Source organism: Apus apus, chromosome 12 (genome assembly GCF_020740795.1).
Source record: "Apus apus isolate bApuApu2 chromosome 12, bApuApu2.pri.cur, whole genome shotgun sequence".
Lineage (NCBI taxonomy): Eukaryota > Metazoa > Chordata > Aves > Apodiformes > Apodidae > Apus > Apus apus.
Genome location: NC_067293.1, coordinates 19,209,427 through 19,230,963, shown reverse-complemented (window position 1 = coordinate 19,230,963; position 21,537 = coordinate 19,209,427). Strand labels below are relative to the sequence as shown.

Genomic DNA, 21,537 nt, shown 5'->3' with positions numbered 1-21,537 from the left:
GGAGAAAAACAGCCCTTCAGATACTGGCTAGTGCAGCTTCTGAGCTCTACAGAAAATAAGAATTAATTTTCCACAAGTTGTTTGTCTTAGGATGAGCTGGAAAGAAGGAACATCTTGCTGGCTGTGGCAGTGTCTGCTAACAGAGCACTTTTCTGATTGGCAAGGGCTTTGTCATGCCCAAACTACCAGTTGTGAAGCAGGAATAAAGCTTTTTCCCCCCTCTTGTTTTGGTTGGTTTTGCTTTTTAGTGCAATGGGCCTGCAGGGCCCTGCTCTGGGGTTCATACTTCAAGTCTCTTCATCAGTTGTTGAGCAAAGGAAAGTTGTGAAATTGGCAAAGACGCTGGATTTAAGGCCTAGAGTCACATTGATCTTGTGCTCTGGGCTTCTTCTTCTTGTCACCAGGGTTTTGTTGGGGTGTTTTTCTTTTCCCTGGGATGGAGGTTTCCTGTTCTGGTCACGGTGAGAGACGTTGACCGTGCCCCTGACCATAGTCAGGAGGGAAAGCCTCCAGTCCCGTGTCATGGTGCATCTCAAAACTCTTCTTGACAGTTCAGGCCCTGGCCCAGGCTGCCCAGGGCAGGGGTGGAGTCCCCATCCCTGGAAGGATTTCAAAGCCCTGGAGATGTGGTGCTGAGGGACATGGGGCAGTGGTGGCCTGGGAGGGGCTGGGGTAGGAGTTGGACTTGAGGATCTTAAAGGTCTTTTCCAAGCAACGTGGTTTGATTCTAAATAACTGATCTCAACAATGTGGTCTGACTCTGGCATCAAGAAGGGATGCTGGGACGTTCATGGACCTTGAACTGCAGCTCAGCTGAGGCCCTGGGAGATGTGCTGGAGATACCAAACTAGAAGCAAAGTGGAAGAGCAGCTTCCACCATTGCCTGCTCACGTGTTGCCCTGCCTGACTTTGTTTACTGCTCTGCATGCAGAAAGCAAGTGGTGCTTGCTTGCTTTTTCACTCCAAGTTAAGCACTTTTGAGAGGGTCTTAATGAAAACCTGGGCATCTCGGAGCTCAGCAGTGCTTTGTTATGGTGCATTAACCTGCTGCTTGGTGTTCTCCTTAATGCCTGTGTAAGGGAATGATCTTGATAAATACCCAGAACAAGTAGTGCTCCTGGCTAGAAGGATGATAGCAGCTAATCCACAGAAGCATGCACAGCCCAGCCTTTTGTTGCTTTCCATTTTGCATAATTCTCAGGACAGGATGTGTCAACACTCGGGTGTCTGACAAAGGAGCCACTGGAGGGGTGTGGGTGAGATGATAGAGCAGGACCGAAGGGGTAGGTGTTGGGACATGCTGCTGGAGATCGTGTCTGCACAGAAACAGCTGTTTTCATAAATCCCTCCTCTCTTTCATTAATGGAAAGCTGACAGCAGCCCAGCAGAAAGCAGGTTCAGGAGGCGCAGGGTGGTTTGCACGTTCAGTCCCAAGTGTAATTAGTTTCTTACCTGACTTTTTTGGGGGTCTGCATGTTGTGCTTCTGGGGTGCTGTACATATTTCATCCCTTTCAGATGCTCTTGCTCCTCTTCTATTTTTTCCTTGACTCTAAAAGTTGAAAGAGGCCTAGGCTTTCTTCTCCTTTTGAATGTTGACCTTGCTGCATAAAGTTGTCTGACTTTCTGCTCTCCCTGCCAAGTGATATATGTGAGCATCTGGTAACGAGGAGGGGGTTGATCATTAATTTTTTTGAATTTGTGTAGCTAAGATCACGTGGATACTTCAGAGTGTCTTCCCAGTATTGCTGTACTGGTGAAGTGCTCCCACTTCAGCCCCAGCCCACCTTGCAGAGCTTTCCTTCTGAGCTCCATCTGCTTTGAGGGACTGGGGGCAACTCAAGTTTGGGGTGTCTGATGGTGGAGCTGCCTGTTGGAGTCTGTGTCTGTGGGTGTATTCTGGTATTGCTAAGTGTACCTGATGTGTGCCCCCTATGTACTTTAAATTCACCTCTGATCTGAAGCAGTAAGGTCCTGCCTTCCTGGTCTTGGCCTGGGTGGTTTGGTTGGCTGCAATGTCATCAGTATTGGCCATGACCTCAGGATGAGCATTAGGGTGTTCTTAGTGTTCCCCTTGTGCTGAGCCTGAGGGATTGCCCTGGGAAGGGAAGTGGCAGATGAAGGCTGGAGCCCCCATCATACCTGGGCCATAGAACCACAGGCTGGTTTGGGTTGGAAGGGACCTTAAAGCTCATCCAGTCCCAACCCCCTGCATGGGCAGGGACACCTCCCACCAGCCCAGGCTGCTCCAAGCCCCATCCAACCTGCCCTTCAACACTGCCAGGGATGGGGCAGCCACAGCTTCCCTGGGCAACCTGGGCCAGGCTCTCACCACCCTCACAGGGAAGAATTTCCTCTTCATATCTCATCTAAATCTCCCTTCTTTCAGCTTGAAACCATTCCCCCTTGTCTTTTCTTTTCCTCCTCCTCCTCCTCCTTGGCTGTCCCAAGGACTTGGGTTTTTCCCACTTGGTTCTGCTCTCCTGCAGCCAGAGCTGAGCCCAGGGAGGATACCTGGAGTCACCCTGGGTGCCTGCCCACCCATCCTCACACCTTGGGGCAGAGGCAGCTGCAGCTCTGACACACTCTGGGTTTCTCTTCTTGGCATCTCAGCGTCCTGCTCATCTCTCGTTGATGGGGCTGCCGTAGCTTCTCCATCAGGAACATCCAACCTGGAGACCAGAGGTGAGATAGATCAGCCTGAACTTGACAGACCACCTTTGGATGACCTGCCTCCTCCTTTTCAGGTTGCTCTTGACACCCCAGCATCAAGACATTGCCTGGTGTGTTGCAGCCCCCATCCTAACTCCTCGGTGGGTTTGTCCTTGCGTAGGACACTTGGAAGGTCCCTCCTTCAGAGAGCTGTGGGCTGAGCTGGGCAATCAGTTGTTGACATACAGAGTGTCAACAAAGTGCAGTCAGCTGAGGTTCATGGTAAGAAGCAGGGTTATGCTTTAAAAAGGTTAACCCTGGTCTAGTTAAATAGTTGCCTCGTGTTGTGGTGTTCCCTCTGCGTGTTTGGCAGATGGATTTCACTGATACTGGGGAGAGAGCTGGGAGCAAGGGAGCAGGAGGTGCCCTGAGCCTCCTCAGGATTACAGCAGTTTTAATATTTTGTAATAATAATAATAATAATGCTGAGCTGGGGGAGAAGGCACCACCAGGGGAGCAGGAGCTGACCCTCTGGAGATGCACAAACCCTGTGGACTGCTGCTACCAAAATACCATCATCTAAATGATGGTGGAGTTCCAAAATAGTCCGTTTTATAAGGCTTTTTATTGGTAGTTTCTATTCTTTGCTACTTTCTGGAGGGTTGTGTTTTTTTTTTTAAAGTAAGGACAATGAGATCCAGCACCAGAGGCTGGTTCCTCATGTTGGCTGCGCTCGCTCTGCTTTCCATCTCAACCCCACCACGCTCCTCAAATTGTTCTCCATGTGCCTGAAAAGCTGAGGAGGACCAGAGCTGTGTCTAAATGTCTTCCAGACCAACCGTCATCAACTCCTGATGGTGTCAGATCTCTGTGGTAACTCAAACCAGCAAAAGCATTTCTCACCTTGAGATCTCAAGATCCTTGCCTGGGGATTTCCAGCATCCTTCTCTCCATGGGGGGGGGAGCCCTTTGGGTTTCTCATTGCAGTAGTACTAATTTCTACTGTCTTGGCTGTTAGTTGTGGACTTCTTCAGGGTAAGCAGGTGTCCTGATGTGAGGCAGGATAGAAGCAATTTTCTTTCAGTAGTTTTACTTTTCACGTGGGTGAAATGCTTCTCCCTTCAATTTGCATGCTGCATAAGGTGGTTTCTGGCTGCAGGAATTCATTGCTGGTGGGTGTGGGGACATGTCCCATGTGTTGTGCTCCAGCACAAATGATTGTTTAAAACATCCATCTGCTTTATCTGCCTTTGTGTTTACAATCACCCTTTGTAGTTCCTGGCTGCATCTTGTCTCCTCCTCTCCTTGTTTATTTAAGATTATGGTAAAATAGCCCTTTGGGGATGTGTGGGAGCCTTTCCCAGTTTGGCTGATCCCAGGGGTCAAGGGAATAAAACACCAATGACCCCAAGCTCATCCCAAAAGCTCTGGTGTGACCCGGGCAGTGGTGGCTCCAGCTGGTCTGTGGTGCTGGGGCTCCTCAGGAATGGGATTTTAGCCAGATCCTGCCCTCGACCTGTCTCAGGCATGGCAGGCTGCCTCCATCCCCAGTTCTTAGCAGATTTAGTGTGTGCTATGGGAAGAAGAAAGGCTCCAGGACACTTAATTTGTAGCAAAACTTGGCCAGTGGAATCATTTTTGTTTGGGTATTGAATCAGTGTGATGTCCCTGTTTGTCTGTCTAGGGTGATTTAGAAAGCCAGTTTCAGCTTGAGGAAAAAAAAAAAATGCAACAAACAAGCTGAAAAATATAAAATAAATAAAAAAAAATCCAGCAAGGATGTGTTTGATACTTTTTCCTGGCAAAAAATTAAACAGTTTCCATCCTTCAGAAGGTTTTATGGGTCCTTCATTTAGCACGTGTTGCTGCGGGGCCTGCGTGGGGCTGCACAAGGTTTGCTCAGGTTTTGTGTCCCCAGCACGGGCAAAACATGACCTGGGGTGACATTTGGAGAAGTTGCAAAATTCTGTCTGTAAACAGCATTTCGTTTTTTCTTAGACTGAGCCCCCAAGGCATGTGGCTGTTCATCTCACCCAGAGAAGCAGGAAAAGAGTCCCTGGCTGCTCGAGTGGGTTGTTTGCCTCCTTTTCCTCCTTTTCCTCCTTATCCTCCTTTTCCCTGTTGACAGTGAGGGTGCAGAGTGCCTGGATGAGACCCCTGCTACACGTGCCACACCAAGGGGTGGGTTGGAGATGTCTGGGATATGGTGCCCAGTTCCTCATCTTCCTCTGCTGCCTCTTTCCCAGTGCCAGAAGATGGGCAAGAAGTTGCCAGCCAGCTCTGGTGGTCCAGGACTTCTGTTGGCCTTGATGCACCTGGGATGGTTGGCTAGGAATGATAAACCTGCACCACTGGGATGGGATGTGGGGAGTTGATATCAGCTGTGGTGCAACCCCAGGTGTGCTGGAGCAGGTTGGTTTGCCTTGTGCACTCTGACATGGCTGGGGAGTAGAATCTCCTGGCTGGAGCCTCTTCCATGTCTGGTATCCAGCAGTTTGCTGGGTGAAAAGGATAATGTTCAAATTCAGCCTGGAGAAGGATCCAGGGAGACCTTAGAGCACCTTCCAATACCTGAAGGAGCTCCAGGAAAGCTGGGGAGGGACTTATTACAAGGGCAGGGAGTGATAGGACCAGAGAGGGTGGTTTCAAGCTGAAAGAGGGAAGATTTAGATGAGATCTTGGGAAGAAATTCTTTTGTATGAGGGTGGTGAGAGCCTGGCCCAGGCTGCCCAGGGAAGCTGTGGCTGCCCCATCCCTGGCAGTGTTGAAGGGCAGGTTGGATGGGGCTTGGAGCAGCCTGGGCTGGTGGGAGGTGTCCCTGCCCATGCAGGGGGTTGGATCTAGATGACCTTTAAGGTCCCTTCCAACCCAAACCAGTCTGGGATTCAGTGAAAATGAATGATGGGAAGTGGAAGGTTAGACTTTCCTGGGGGAGAGTCAGTGGGGTCTGCTCCAGAGGAGCAGGCCAGGAGCATAGATGTACACTGACAATGGAATTTGGAATTTTAAATGTGAGCTGAGGGTAAGTGGTATTTCAGAAAGACTGGAGAGCCAGCACATGTTATAAGCCAGCTCAGTGCTCATTTTAGGAGTTGGGTCTGGACAGAGCTGTTGATTTTTTTTTTCCTGGCTTGTTTTTAAACCTTTGGAAAATCACTTCATCTTTCAGCGCCTGCTTTGCAGTGTCCATACGATGGTGAAAGCAGCTCCTGCAGTGGCAGGAGCAGTGTCCAACAGCTTAAAATAATATGTAAATGCTTTGATACTAGTAGCACTGTACAAAAGCATTTTGCCTCTGCTTCAGAAAGCGAGAACCCAAGAGCAAGCCCCGAGCCAGCAGTTCCCCAGCTCTCACACCAGGGTGAACAAAGCCTGGCTGGAGGCAGCTGTGCAGCAGCTGGCCTGGCTCACTGGATGGAAACATCTGGCTGGTTTGACAGTGGTGGGACCCTGGTAGCATGAGCTGCTGTGCTGGCTGCTGCTGTGGGCAGCATCTCAGGGCTGCTGGGGTGAAAGCCACGCTCGCTGGTTCATCCCAGCCCAGTCTGAAGCAGGGAGGCTTGGCTCACACACAAGTCACACCTTGTCGTGTCTCTTGCCCATAGTGTGCCCTTGCTGCCAGGAAAGCCAATGGAATCCTAGGTGGCATAAAGAAGAGTGTGGCCAGTAGGTCCAGGGAAGTCATTCTCCCCCTCTGCTCTGCCCTGGTGAGGCCACAGCTGGAATACTGCATCCAGTTCTGGGCTCCACAGTTCAAGGGAGACAGGAAACTTCTGGAGAGAGTCCAGAGGAGGGGAACAAAGTTGATAGAGGGATTGGAGCATCTCCCTGATGAGGGAAGGCTGAGAGAGCTGGGACTGTTCAGCCTGGAGACAAGAAGGCTGCGGGGAGACCTTATCAGTGTATATAAGTATCTAAGGGGTGAGTGCAAGGAGGATGGAGACAGGCTCTTCTCAGTAGTTCCCAGTGTCAGAACGAGGGGCAACAGGTACAAGTTGGAACCTGGGAAGTTCCATTTCAATATGAGGAAAAACTTCTTTACAGTGAGGGTGGCAGAGCCCTGGGACAGGCTGCCCAGGGAGCTGTGGAGTCTCCATCTCTGGAGATACTCAAACCCACCTGGATGCAGCCCTGTGTAAAGTGCTCTAGGTGGTCCCACTTCAGTGGGAGAGTTGGGCCAGATGATCTCTAGAGGTCCCTTCCAACTCCAGCAATTCTGTGATTCATTTGCAGGGTCCTCTGTCCCTTTGCAGGAAAGGGAAGGAAAGTCCTTTGCTCAGCTTCAAAGGCAGGAGCTCGTGCTGTGCCGGCTGCGCCTCCCGCTCGCTGGGCGGCTGCTGGGGTGGGTTGGGGCATTTGGATTTCCATTTAAAGCAGCCCTTTGGCTTCTGCCTAGGGAGGAAACGGAGGATGTTTTCCTGATGATGAATCTGTCTGGTCCTTGCACCAGCAAGTGGAGCTTTGGCAGCCCCAGGCTGAGCCGAGGACGCGGCCGGGACCGTGTGTGCTGCTGCTGTTCAGGACACACTAGGAGATAGTGTCCAGGGGAAAACTCACATTCCTGAATTCCTCCCAGCTCTTTTCCTGTACTTTCCATTTTGACAGCACATCCTGGTGTTTCTCGGTCAGATCAGGCAGACACCACTAGCTCCTTCAAAGCTCAGTTCTCTGCTGGTCCACTGCCTGTGAAATGGTGGGGTGGGAAGTCCTGGGTGGCCCCAGCGATATTCCTTTAGGACAGGGATTTTTCCCCTTGTGCTGGTGGTATTGGTGTGTGCCAAGGCTGAAGGAGCATGTCCTGGGTCTCTGCTTCCAGAGCTCGGACAGCCAAGGGAAGCCAGGCCAGGAGGGGACTAATCAGCACCATCATTTCAGTTTTTGACAAGAACTACATTTATCCAGAGACAACCCGTTTCCTGGGTGCCATGTGCTGTACCTCAGCGTTCCCTGCTTGCTGGGGTTTGGGAGGACATTCCCACCTTCCCCCATTCCCATGTTGTGTCCCATGTGCTTCCACCAAGTCCTGGTCTACTCCGTGCCCACATTCCTTGTGGGATGGTTTGGAATTCCAGCAGGGAAGGAGCAGGGTGCAGCACCGCGCCCAGCTCTGCCTTGCGGAGACTTGTTTGCTTGGCCGTGCCCAGGAACCCAACGAGCACTTGCAGAGCTTTTAATCCTGTTTGTATGAGATCACAGCCTCTTTTTTTTTTTTTTTTTTTTGACGCTAATTGCAGTGGATCTGATCAATTAGGCAAAAAAAAGAAAAAAAAGGCATGATTTATTTGAAGACATTAATTTGATCGAGTTAGACTGGCAGCTGCCGTCTCCCACAGCCACGTGGGGCCTTCCTGCAGGCACAGGAATTGACATTAAAGCCTTCACCACCTCTCAGTGGATGCTGGAGTTGGACTCGATGATCTTCAGAGGCCCCTTCCAACCCCTCATGTGATTCTGTGATTCCAGGTCCAAGGTTGTGAGCCATGGGATGTGCTGACTCGGCAGGTCTGGACTCACCACCCTGCTGGTGCCGAAGCCCTGCTCTGCCACACGAGGGGATTCAGCAGCTGGGAAGCAGGGAATTAGTTTATTCCTGGTTTTCTGGCTTTTTCATTGAAGGCTTGAATATGGAAACTTTTAAATGCATGTGCAATAATTGGATGGTGATTGTTTCCCAGTTGCTCTAGTGGACTTTTTATCCTTACGTTGGTTGGGTTATTCTGGACATGGTAGAGTTAGGTCAATGGTTGGACTCTTAAGGTTGGATGATCTTAAAGGTCTTTTCCAACCAAACAATTCTGTGATTCTGTGGATGTGGAGCTTAGGAACATGGTTTAGCTCTGGACTTGGTGGAGGCAGGATAATTGTTGGACTCAATGATTTTAAAGGTCTTTTCCAACCAGAATGATTCCATGATTCTATAGATGTTACATTTCCAGAGGACTTGGTTTTCTTTTAATGGTAATCCTTTGGGATTTGGACTACTTGATTCCCTCCTCCTGCTTTCTTCCCTTCCATTTTTTTTCCTTCCAATAAAATGTTGTCAAAACTAATCATCTTTAACATCCAGATTTAGAAAACAGGATTGTTAAAACCCTTGTGCTGAAAGGAAAAATGTGCTCTCACAGAATGGGTTTATTTTGTTACGGAGCAAGAAAAATTGTTTATGAAACTTTACCTACCTGAACATTTTATAGCAAGAAGGCTTCAAAATGAACCCTCTTCTTCAAAAAGAAAAGGGTAGGAATGCTTGAGTTTGCAGAGAAAGTATTGGTTCATCAGTTCCAGTGTCTGACAAATGTTCTTCTGTTCTTCTGTTGTAGGAATCATCTCACTGAGTGACTTCAAACCCCTTCTTCCATGTAGCTAGTCCCATCTCAAGGGATGGGTTTAGGTAGAATTTCAAGAGATAAAAGGCCAAATAGAACTGAAAAATGTGCTCAGTTCAGGTTCTGCAGCTCTAATCCCAAGGGAAAGCAGGAGAGCAGGATCTGGTTGTGTGTCTTCTACTACTTGGTCACTTCTTGCAAGAAGATGCTTTATCACCTTGAGTGCAGGTCTGCTTTGGAGGTGGGGTTCAGAAAGGAGGTGACTGTTCATCCAAGAAGCTGTTCTCAGCTGTCTGAGGTGATGGGACTTCACTGCTCCTGTCTTATAAGAAATTACCTTACAGTAATTACACTTACATGGTGTGAGTTGAAGGTGTTGGGTGGAAGAGAAGCCTGCTTAGCAGAGAGTGGCCCAACTGCAGCTTCTAGGCTTGGTATCTCCATCTCATTATGGTTCATCTTGTATTGGTTGTGGAAGCCAGCTGAGCTCAGTGTCTCTGTCATGGCCAACAGAACATGACAGGCACTCTGAAAAGTTTTTTCCAGCACAGCAAAAGGAAGTGTTCTCCTAAGGAGCAGACCTAAGGGCCTGTGTGGGCTGCAGAGATCCCAGGTCTTTATTGACAGGGCAATGGAGGTGCTCCCAGCAGAGCTCTGAACCTCTTTGCTGCAGCAGCATCAGATTTAGGAAGGGTGTTTTTTTCAGAGGTATTATGGCCTCAAGAAGGATTGTGCTATTGACCTCATGCTGTCCTGGAGGTACTGGAGAAGATCCAGGTGGTGAGAAAGCACGAGCAAAGGTACAGATGGAGAAAAGCAGGGCAGCCAAAAGGAGGAAATATCAAGTGACTTAAGCTTACAGGGTTTTCCCCCAGAGCAAGAGTGCACAGGGCTCTTAGAAGTGCACATTGATAACATCAGTACTAAAATGAGGCAAGAGTTGCTGTTGGTTTGCAGGAGAAGAAACAGTGACCTCCATATGGAGGGAGATGTAGCCCACCTGGCTGAAAATGGGACTGAAAAAAGACTAGGAAGGCTAATTAAAATGTGAAAAACTGAGAATTCCTACTAATAGACAGCAGATCTCTGCCTGGCTCTGGTTCACAGCTCAATTTGATTTCCTTGGGAGCTGCAAAGAACTGATTTAAGTTCCTTACCTGGCACTGACACTGATCCTTCTCAGCACTTTAACCAGTGTGTTCCCAGCACAGCACTTGGATCCTGCAGGTCTGTGGTGCCTGGGCAGGGAAACCTGCAGCAGGAATCTCTTACTCTTGCTGCCATTAAAACATTTACTACAGGTATCTTCATATGTGATGTTGAACCCAGCTTTGACCTCATCCCACCTCACATCTGGGTTGTGTTTTTGGCTCTCCCTATCAGTGCCAGCAGGTGTAATAATTGGGAAGCCTCAGCAGTGCTGAGGTCGTGGCTGCCAGTGGCATCATCTGGTGTCCTCATGGGAGGCACCAGCTCACCTCCACACCAAGCTCTGCAGAAAGGTGTCTTGAGATGAGCATTTGGGCCAACAACTCTATAAACCAAAGCCCATGGTCTTCTAGGTTCAAGACAGTGCTGGTTTGGTGGCACATTGAGCTGTCCGGGTGCCCCTGCAAAGTTGGTTAAGGCTGCAGTGCAGCCAGAACTCCTCTCTCCTCTCCCCTCTTCCCTCTCCCTTCTCCCTCTCCCCTCTCCTCTCTCTCCTCTCTCCTCTCCCTCTCCCCTCTCTCTTCCCTTCTCCCATGGAAAGCAAATCCATCTGTCAGCAGCCTGTGCCATGTCAGGGTTTAAGTGTCTTTGCTTCAAGTTCCCTGGGATGATAGAAAGTAAAAAGCAGGTGGTGTATTCAGTTGAATCACGTTTTCCCTGCACTTACAGAGTCACAGAGTTGTCAGGGTTGGAAGGGACCTCTGGAGATCAACTAGTCCAACCCTCCTGCTAGAACAGGGTAATAGCATCATAGAATCAAAAAATGTCAGGGGTGGGAAGGGACCTCTGGAGATCATTGAGTCCAACCCCCCTGCCAGAGCAGGACCACCTGGGGCAGGTCACTCAGAAAGGCATCCAGACAGGTCTGGCAAGTCTCCAGAGAAGGAGACTCCACAGCCTCTCTGGGCAGCCTGTCCCAGGGCTCTGTCACCCTCACAAGAAAGAAGTTTCTCCTTATGTTTAATTTGAACCTCCTGGGCTCCATCTTGTGTCATTGGACACTGCAGCAAAGAGTCTGGCCCCATCCTCCTGCCACCCCCTCTAGATATTTAGAAGCGTTGATGAGATCCCTCCTCAGCCTTCTTTTCTCCAAGCTGAACAGCCCCAGCTCCCTCAGCCTTTCCTTGCAGGGCAGATACTCCATTCCTCTAACCCCCTTTCACTTTTACACATCTTAGTCCCTGTTTAATCAGCGTGCAGCTCTGACTCACCTTCCTGCCTGCACTGCTGCTCTTTGCTACCTGTCGTAGATGTTAGAAGAGTGACCTGCTCCTGATTTTGAGGGTCTTCTGGCAGGGAGGATCAAAATGTTTTTGTTTTAAGGACAGGCTTGTTCCTGGAGCACAGCCTGGGGTTTGGGGGGTTAGTTTGATCTGGCCATTTTACTGCTGATGTTCAAATGAAGTTTGAACTGTCACGTATCTGGAAACCCCTACTTAGAGCTCTGCAACATGTAGAAAGGAGAAATGGAGAGGAAAGTGTCTGGGAAGGGTTCTGGTCTGAAGGAAAGTCTAAGAGTTGTGTTAGAGCCTTGGATGGGAATTAATTCACTCTTGGTTGGTAACGAGGCTTGAGCTGATAACTGGCAAGTGGATTTAATGTTCTGTGCTGAAAAATGCAGTGGCTTTCCTGGGTAATGAAGTTAAAATATCAATAAAAACTTAGGAAAATATGCTCCCTCCTCTTTCATTGTTCTCTGATGATTTTATGTTACCACAGTGCCTAGAAGACCCGGGAGTGTGACTTGTTGGCCTTCTGAAAGCTGGGATTGTGCAGTTCCCTTTGGAAAGGCTTTGCAACCCAAGGACAGAAATGCTCAGCAGATCAAATGCATCTCAGTTCTGCTTCTTAAGAGCAGTGGTGGCAACATGTTAAGGGCCATGGCTTTACCCAGAAGGACATTCCTGCCCGCTGGCAGTGGCTGGTGTGGTGCCACTGGTCCATGGGGTTACCTGGGCCACCTCCATGTGTGAGACCAAGGTCATTTGTTTCCTAACAGCCCAATCTCGAGGTCAGAGAATTGCTTTGCTTCGTAGCTTTGGGAGAAGAAAGCTTGTAAAAGAGTCTGAAAAGCTCAGTGAGGATCCTTCCTGAAGTTCAGAAGTAGGGGGAGTTGTGGTGGGGTTTCACATCAACTCAAAGCTGATGGTTTGTGGCCCCTGTTGTAGAAGAGGAGGCTGAGGGGAGACCTCACTGCTCTCTACAACTCCCTGAGAGGAGGTTGTGGTGAGGAGGGTGTTGGGCTCTTCTCCCTGGTGCCCAGCAATGGGACAAGAGGAAACGGGGTCAAGCTGCACCAGGGGAAGTTCAGATTGGATATTAGGAAAAGTGTCTTCACAGAAAGAGTGGTGAGGCCTTGGGACAGGCTGCCCAGGGAGGTGGTGGAGGCACCGTCCCTGGAGGTGTGCGAAAAATGGGTGGACATGGTGATTGAGAAGATGGTTTAGTGGTCATGGGGATGTAGGCTGGATAGCTGAGCTTGATGATCTTGAAGGTCTTTTCCAACCTTAATTATTCTGTGATTCTAGGGTGTTGGTTTTTTTTACTTTATTTGTTTTCCTCTGGGGCTGCAAGATGTTGTGCTGGAGGGGAGTGTGGGGTTTATTGGTTAGATCTAAAGCTGCCTGGCCTGGCTTTCTCAAGATTAATTGGGAGCCAGCTTTGTACTACAGCATGTGGAGGAGTCTTTTGGGGCTTTGGTGATAAATGTGCTTTGAAAGTCTTTGCAGGAATGCACTTTTCACTGGAAAGGGCTTGTGCACCTGAGCCCTTGCATGGTTTTCCCAATTCTGCTGTGAAGCATGAAGAAGACACTAGTTCTTCCCACCAACTTGAATTTCCCTAAGGGAATAATAAGCTTTTTGTGCTGAATTGCATGGCTTATTTTATATTTTACCACTTCTCTGCTTCTCAAGCTGTTTGATCACTGGGAATACATTCCCTTGGTGTCCAGTAAAGGACCTTCATTCCTACAAAGTGTTTCTGAGCCATGATCCTTGTTAAAGGCATCTGCAGAGGGTTGCAATTAAATATGCAAACCTTAATGGTTGTTGCAGCATCCCAGAATTATTTCTCTTACTGCACATGGTTTGTATATTCAGCCATGACTCTGTGATACATTTGGGTTTCATAGCTTGATGTGTCTTATTTTATGGTACCTTTAAAAGCATAATTTTATCTGTATGTTTGTATGTAATAGTTTTAAGGTGAGGGGAGAATTAGATGGGATAATTAGGAAGAAATTCTTTGCTGTGAGGGTGGTGGGACCCTGGCCCAGGTTGCCCAGAGAAGCTGTGGCTGCCCCATCCCTGGCAGTGTTGAAGGGCAGGTTGGATGGGGCTTGGAGCAGCCTGGGCTGGTGGGAGGTGTCCCTGCCCATGCAGGGGGTTGGATCTAGATGATCTTGAAGGTCCCTTCCAACCTTCACCAGTCTGGGATTCTATGAAACCAGCCTAGTTTCTGTGTGACTACAGGCCGTGGTATTTTGGGGCTTCCCACTGTGCCTCCCTGACATCCCAAAGCAACTGAATTCCACCTTCCTAGATCACTTTCTGCATGAGGCTGCTGAGGAAATCAGAGCTTGTGGGGGGGGGCCTTTGTTTTGTTTATTTTACTGAGAGAACCCAAGGTAGAACAGCTCCGTTCCGGCGCAGAGAGGCCTTGCTATTGTTTCACAGGTTATTTTGAGGTATGATTCCCCCTGGGATTTTTCCTTTTCTTGGCTTTTTGACCTTTTCACATCCTATAGTGATTTTCTTGATTAAAAATGCGGAGGCCTAATGGATTTACGTGGTGTTTCTAAAATTAAGGTTGATTTGAGGGCTTTAGCTTGGAGGGGGGAGGAGGGAAAGGGGGATTGTTCCAAACTTTGCTGTTGCTTGGCTATACAGAGAAAAAAAATGTGTTCTTATTTGGATGCTAAAGAAACGTTTCTGGGTGTTTTTACAATGGGAATGGCCACCATGGATGGAACGTGACCCTGGCCTGGCTGGTGGCTCTGCCCTGATGGAGGGAGGGATCCTGCAGGAGCCTTCAGCCACCTTTGTGCCCTCACACAGCTCTGCTGCCCAGCCAGCAGCAGTTCACTGCAGTTTATTTCTCCTTTTGCTTCTGTGGCTGCGTGGCATTTTGCTGGACGGGTGGCAAACATCTCCTCGTTTTGCCCTGCAAATCCTCTCCCTCTTTGCAGCCACCCCAAAATACCAACGAGCTTCATTTCAGGCACAACAACGTGCACCCTTGTGTCCAGACCGACCCCTGTGGAGCCCAAGAGTTGTGAGTGAATGTATTCATCCTGTCTCAGGGAATGGAAAAAGCATCACTGACTCTTCTGACCAGCACAGCTGTCCCCAGCCAGACAGGGTGGCCCTTCATGGGACGACTCAGTGGCCAAGTGTCCCTGACCTCCTGCAGCTGCAGCCTCTGGAACAACAGAGCCCTTGAGTCACCACAGAGAAGCTTGGCTGTCATCAGAGGGAGGAAACTGAGTGGGGCTGAACACAGCAAGCACCACAGCCATCCTCTACCCTGACCCCTGAGCTGGGAAGAGGGGTCCTGAGCAGGTCCCTCCATCCTATGGTGGAACCTCTTTGAATGCTGGTCACCATCAGTTAAATGCTGTTACTGCATAATTAAAAGGGCTGTGGACGTAGTCCCTGGGACCAGCTCCTCTATCATACAATCATAGAATGGTTTGGGTTGGTCCCTGGGACCAGCTCCTCTATCATACAATCATAGAATGGTTTGGGTTGGTCCCTGGGACCAGCTCCTCTATCATACAATCATAGAATGGTTTGGGTTGGTCCCTGGGACCAGCTCCTCTATCACAGAATCAGAATGGTTTGGGTTGGAAGACCATTCCCGTTGCTCTCAGTGCTGAGCAAAGCCTGCTTAGAGCCCTGTCACTCAGGTTTGGGGCAAAAAGGGTTATTTTGTCTGGGAAAAGAATCATATTGTGTCAACCAGTTGTATTTTCCCTTCTGAGACTAAGCTGAAATGGTTTTGTTCAGATTGGGAAAAGATTTAAAGTCTCTTCAGAAATCCTGAAGGTTTCCCCAAAACCATCACTCAGGGTATTTCATCCTTTCCAAATCCTTATGATTATTTTTTTTTAGGTAAAACTCCTCTCTGAATTATTCCAAGCCCACTAGTAGTTGTGTTTCTTTGCTGCCTGGGTGGCAGGGTGTCACGGGAAGATCCATCTTCCTGGCAGGAAGAGAAATCCCTGGATTCATCCCTAACCTCTGCCTTGGTGCCCAGATGTGGGGAAGGAGGTGGCGCGTTCCGAGCTTCACGTTATGCTGCAGCTTTGCAAAATGTTGTCTAAAAATTGAATTTGTAACAGCAGGGGGAGGAAACCCACTTGTTGGGACACAGGGAGGGTTTTGCCATTGCAAAATCCTCTTGAGATGGAAAACATGGGGTTGAGCCTCAGCGCTGGGAGCAGCTGGTGTGTCGTGTGGCTGAAGGGTGGTGTGGGATGGGGAGCTGGACATCTTCACGGGCTGGTTCCCCACCACTTCCTTCTCAGGGCTTTTATTTAGCTGTGATTTGTAAAGCTCAAAGACGAGAGCCAAGTCCTAGCAGCATTCAGAAGCAATGCTGATGAGTTCCTTCCAAGTTTTAACCTGAATTGTAATGTAATTTGTTTCTTCAATTAGTTTTTTACAGTGTTTCAACTTGATTTAAGTAAGTGGTTTTTAAAAAAAAAAAGACAAAAACACAACACAACAACCCAAGCAACAGCTTGGGACTTTGGGAAAACCTTCAGGGTTTTTGTTTTGGGAAACCCTTTTGGTTTCCCAAATCCGGTTCATGAGCCTGCATTGGGATTTGTGGGAGTAAAACAAGATGCAAATGTAAAATCCAGCAGGAATAGTGTGCTCTGAGGCTGGAAGGAGAGTGTGTGTGTGTGTGTGGGGGGGGGAATAACTCAGCAATAGGGGCTTGGGGGTGGGAGAGGGGATGCAAGAGCCCCAGGGCATGGCAAAAGCAGAGAGTCCTTTAGTGATGATGACTTTTGATGGGGGCTTTTATGGCCTGTAGCTTAAGGAGCCCGTTCTTTTAATTGGCAATTCATGGAAAGAGTTTAAGTCTTCTCTGCTATTTCAAAGATGCTTTTGATGCCGCAGGTTTTGTTCTCAGAACAATGAGAGACTCGATAAACCTTCGGTGCAGCTTTTTTTGTAGCCTCTTAGTTCTTGTCCTGCTTGGCTTGTGTGTGTGTTTATGGCTTAAATAACTGCGAGGGGGTTTCTGCAGCCTAAAGGAAACCCTGGTCAGAGCAGCCCTGGGTGGAGACTGAAGTTGGGTGTGATAACACACAGAACGAGGTGTTTGGCCTCTAATTATCCTTCTGTGAAATTGCTTCTTTTAGGAAGTGGACATAGCTGGGGAAAATGCCACTGGTGATGAGGCACCATGCCCTGGGGTAGCTGGGAAGACTGGTGAAGTTTCTAAGGCAAAATTCCAGTTTCTGGGTAGGGATGCTGATTTAATAACTGTCAAAGATGTTTTAATGCAGCAACTGTTGTTTTTTTTTTCATGAATAAGAGGTTGCTATGTAAAATTGTTGCCTCTTGGCAGAAATCATGTTATAAAGATGTACTTGCTCTAGGTTTAAAGTGTTAATTTATGTGGTATACTGAATTAGATTTAAAGGTCCCTGAAGACCTTTGAATCTCAATAGCTAATGAGGCTTGCAGAAGAGAGCTTGAGAGAGGAAAAACTTACTGGCAGTGAGTAATACTGGTGAAAGAGCTCCAGGATTGAGCAAGTTTTGCAGAGGATAATTAGGAATGATGGCATCAGTGTTTGGGGGGGTTGATAATTTCCAGCTCTAGCTCTCCCCTGGCACTGCCTGTGTCCCTGTGCCTGCAGCCCCCATGCCCTGGGGTGATGCTCCTCCCTGCCAAAACCCTTCAGGTTTATTTTTCCCAAGTCCTAGACAGCTTCCAAGAGGACACAGCTCCTTGGGATCAGCTGAGCATCCATGAGCAGCCACCTCACTTCTCCCTTGGCTCAGCCGAGCTACCCTTGATGGGAAGGGTTTGGGTTCAGGCTCTACTCTCTCCACTCAGCTAAGCCATCCTTGCCAAAGCTCCTTAAACTTGTCCTTCTTCTTCCAGCTGGCCTTGCTGAACTTCTTTCACACTGAAGAAAAGCTGCACGTGGGAGAAGAAGGCAGACGCGTCCGGCGAAATAAAAGGAGTAAAGGCAGCGAGGGGCCAGACGGTGAGTCCTGCTTCCTTCCCTGCTCCCTGTGCCTTGCACAGACAAGCAGGAGACTGACGTGGGGTTGTTTTGGGGTTACGTACAGAATTCTCTGTGGGGGTGGGGTTGAAAAATTGGCATCTTTGGCTTTTAATGGTTTCTGTCTGGTTTCGATTGCCTTCCCGAGGAGGAGTTCCTGTAGCTCTGATTTCTGCAGTGTAGGTCTAGTGGTTTGGTACAAATCATCTCCTCGACTCTTCTTCCCTAAGAGTGAGGCTCTGTGCTCATTTCAGGCTGTAATTTGTGCTTATGTTTATCTATATTTGTTGTTCTCTAGATTTGTCTTGGCTTAAAATTATCAAGTAGCTACTTGTGATCTTAACAAAGCCCTTTAGTGTCTGCGTCACAGAATGGTAACTGCTGGAAGGGGGTTGGCAGTGCAACAGAGGGTCTCAGGTGGGCTCACAGCCTGGGTGAAGGGAAGCCACAGTGGTACAGAGCTTGTGTTGAAAGAGCAGAAAGGCACCAAAATGCCAAAGTAATTCATCTGTGATTTTGGTAAGTATAAAAGCGAGGATGTGCTACGCAAACCCCAGGGCCGTTGGGCTTCCTCGATGGCCTTGTGGCTGGGGGGTGGCTCAGGGGCTCCCTGGAGTGGCAGTGCCATCTGTCCTCATAGGCCTCAGATGCTGCTGCCCTCCTCCTGTCCTGCTATGCTATGCTGGGATGTCCAAGCCCTTCTCTTGTATCTGGTCCCTTTGTTTCTTCTGGTTGGTCTTGGACTTGGTGTCCAGCAACACGCCTGCTCTCTGTGGACAGTCCCACCATCTGCTTCATGATGGGATTGGCCATACCATGGTCCCTTGCACATGGGCCTTATGCCAGTGCTGGGTATTGCAATTTGCTATGGCCTGATAGAGGTGTTTTTTTTTCAAGCATTTTAGTCTTGGATTTGAGGTGTTCTGGGAGACAGAGGCTGTTCTGAAGGTGTTGAGCTGGCCAGCTGGCTCTTCACATGGCAGGTGTCCTCTAAAGCCTCTGGATGTTTGAAGGGTGCTCTAAAATGGAGAATGAACCCTGCCATAATTGTATTTCATGCTTGAGGTCATGTAATGTCACCTTTCTTGTTCTTCTAAGAACAGTGCTTAGGTAGGGCAGCTCCTAGGTAGGGCACAGCTTAGGGTAAGTACTGGGACATCTTTGTCGCACCAAAAACACTCTCAGCATTTGTTGAGAACTTAAGTAATAAATACCAAAATCATTTAATAAAACCTTGACATTCAGTCCCTTCTCCCAGCCTGAATCCTGCCTGATTTCAGTGTGAGGAATTTTATTTCGAATGCCATCTTTCCATGGCTGGCCAGCTACACAGAGCTGTGAGGACTCCCTCCCGTGTGGAGCTCCTGGAAGAGCTTCCTGCTCCTACTGCAGCAAAGCATGAGGCTGTTTTGGTATGGAGAGGAGAAGGGGTCTGGATGCCAGGAAAAGCAAGGAAAGAAAGAATGGAGCAGTGCTCTGTGTGTGTGGCTTGATTCCTGCTGTGCTCGTCAACTCCTGACTGCCCTACAAACCTCTTGGCTCTCAGTGGTTTTCCTCTCCAGCTCCCTAACTCCCATCTCCCCTGAAACCTTCTCAGTTTCACAGTGGAAAAGCGTTTCCTTGTGGCTCAGCTCCAAGAAGGAGCTTTGTGAAGCTCCCCAGATTCCTCCCCCCCGGAACGCTGACAAATATGATGCATTTGGTACAGACTTCCTGAGTGATTCCAGGGAAACGTGGTCTGTCCTCCTGAGGGCCAGGATGGATGTGCAGATGGCTCAGGCAGGATCCAAGTCCTTCTGCACCGACTCCTTGAAACCCATCCTGGTGCCTTCACAAGTCACTTGTGTGAAGCAGAAAGTTTCCACTGTAGGTGAGCAGGCAGATGTGGGGAGGGATCAGCCTCCCCCGTGAGGCTGCCCAGGTGCTGCTGCCAGATGTGCAGGGAACCACTGCAGAAAGGGTTGCTGGAAGTCAGTGGGATAACAGGAAGGTTCCTTGTCTTCCTCCTGCCCTGGTGGAAACATGTTGTGTAATTTGCACTCCCTTCCCAGATTTCAGGGGGCTGGAGCAGCTCTGCTCTGGAGCCAGGCTGGGAGAGCTGGGGTGTTCAGCCTGGAGAAGAGAAGGCTCCAGGGAGACCTCAGAGCAGCTTCCAGTGCCTGAAGGGGCTCCAGGAAAGCTGGAGAGGGACTTGGGACAAGGGCAGGGAGGGAGAGGACAAGGGGGGATGGATGAAAACTGGAAGAGGGGAGATTGAGGTGAGACATGAGGAGGGAATTCTTTGGTGTGAGGGTGGTGAGAGCCTGGCCCAGGTTGCCCAGGGAAGCTGTGGCTGCCCCATCCCTGGCAGTGTTGAAGGGCAGGTTGGATGGGGCTTGGAGCAGCCTGGGCTGGTGGGAGGTGTCCCTGCCCATGCAGAGGGTTGAATCTAGATGATCTTGAAGGTCCCTTCCAATCCCAGCCATTCATGATTCTATTATTTCCTCTGCGTGCCCTGAATGCATCAGACTTGAGTCACTCCAGAAACATCACCCACTTCCACTAATGATGCGTGAGGGTTTTTTGTAAATTAGGGGGGTTTGACCCCATAAGGTGATAGGGAAAACTGCCAGAGCACCAGGTCATTTTCCCAGTGGCCTTGGCAAGAGGGGTTAGGTTGGCAGGAGGCAGTTACTTTGAGTTTGGCCATCTCAGTTTTATTAGTTAGAGTCGTATTTAACAAGTGGAAACTGTCAGGGTCGGGATTGACCTTCTAACAACCATAAAATCCATAAATAAACAGAGCAGCTTTCTTGTGTAACTTGTGCTGTTTATTTTAGACCTACATGAAGGAGTCTTACTTTTTTAGAGCAGGGCAATGAATCATTACAAAAAAATCATCAATAAAACCAAGTCACGGTAACACCGTTTTCTTCATGAGTTCTGCACAGGGAAAGTTGATCAAATCTTTGATCTCCAAAGAGCCTCCAGAAGATAAAAGTGGATGAACTATAAATTCCCAGAAGGAAGGAGATATGTTTTCCACTTGAGGCCTCGCTAATATTTGTCTGGAATTAATTTTATGAACTTTCAAGTCCTTTCACACATGCAGTGGAAGACCAAAGGGATGCAAGGGTGGAAGCTGTGGCTGGAGGGAGGCTGCTCCATCTCCTTCCATGGCTGTTAGAGTCCTGCTCATCTTAGTACCAACAATGGGATGGCTTCCAGGATCTATAAATCTCAAGGATACCACTGTTCCTTTCCTAAAAGTCTTTTTGCTTTGAGGAATTTTGCTTTCAAGTCTTCTGGTGTGAAAAAGGTGGTTTTGAGACAGGTTGGAGCTGGTCCTTTGGAGGAGGATGACAACTGTGGCTGTGCCCAGGGCACGAAGCCACAGGAATGGGATGTGGGGTGACCAGGAGCAGTGAGGCCACTTCAGTGCCCCTTTGTTGCTTGCTGAAAAACCCCAAGAAAAATTGTGTGCAATAGTGCAGAGCTGTTGGTCAGACCCTGTCACCTCCAAACAACAGCTCCAGCATTTCAAGGGCTCCTCTGAGGACTCCAGCTTCAGTCCTCTTGCCCCCTTGGCATGTTTTATGATCTGTTTGCTTCACTTTTGTTTGTGTCCCTCCACGCACGGTGCCCTGGAACCAATTAGAGGAGCTGAGGTCCTGTCCTGGGAGGCAGTGTCCTCTGTCTGTCTGTCTGTCCAGCCTTGCTCCAGCACAGCCCACCCTGCCACGAGCAGTGGGGATGAAGGGGATGCTGATGCCTGTCCTGAGGAGCACAGCTCATCTCCCAAGCCAGCTTCCTGTCTGTGCCACCAAAACCAGCACTTGCACAGCTTTTAAAATTGCCACTGGTTGTTGGTTTTTTTGCTGCATCTCAAGGGTTATCCCCTCCACAGCTCCAGGTCACCATGTTCCTTCTGTGTTTCCAGCTCCACCTGTCACTTAATTTCCCTTGGTTCACTCAAGCTTGACCCTCTCCAATATCTCTCTTATCTTTTTTTCCCTCTTTTCCCTTCCTTCCTTTTTGTCTTGGTGTATTTATGCTGCTGTGGAACCACTGCTGCTCCCAGATTAACAAATCATTCCGGAGCTGGTAATTAGCAACAGTTGT

At 49.0% G+C, this 21,537-nt stretch overlaps 1 protein-coding gene across 5 annotated transcripts in view; it reads left to right on the top strand.

Moving 5' to 3' along the window:
• Positions 1-21,537, top strand: part of EDA (ectodysplasin A) — an 82,260-nt gene that overhangs the window by 31,465 nt on the left and 29,258 nt on the right. For all 5 annotated transcript variants that reach the window (XM_051630372.1, XM_051630371.1, XM_051630373.1 and 2 more), the window contains exon 2: positions 17,313-17,418. In XM_051630372.1, coding sequence (XP_051486332.1) covers positions 17,313-17,418 — 106 coding nt within the window. The remainder of the gene's footprint in view (positions 1-17,312; positions 17,419-21,537) is intronic.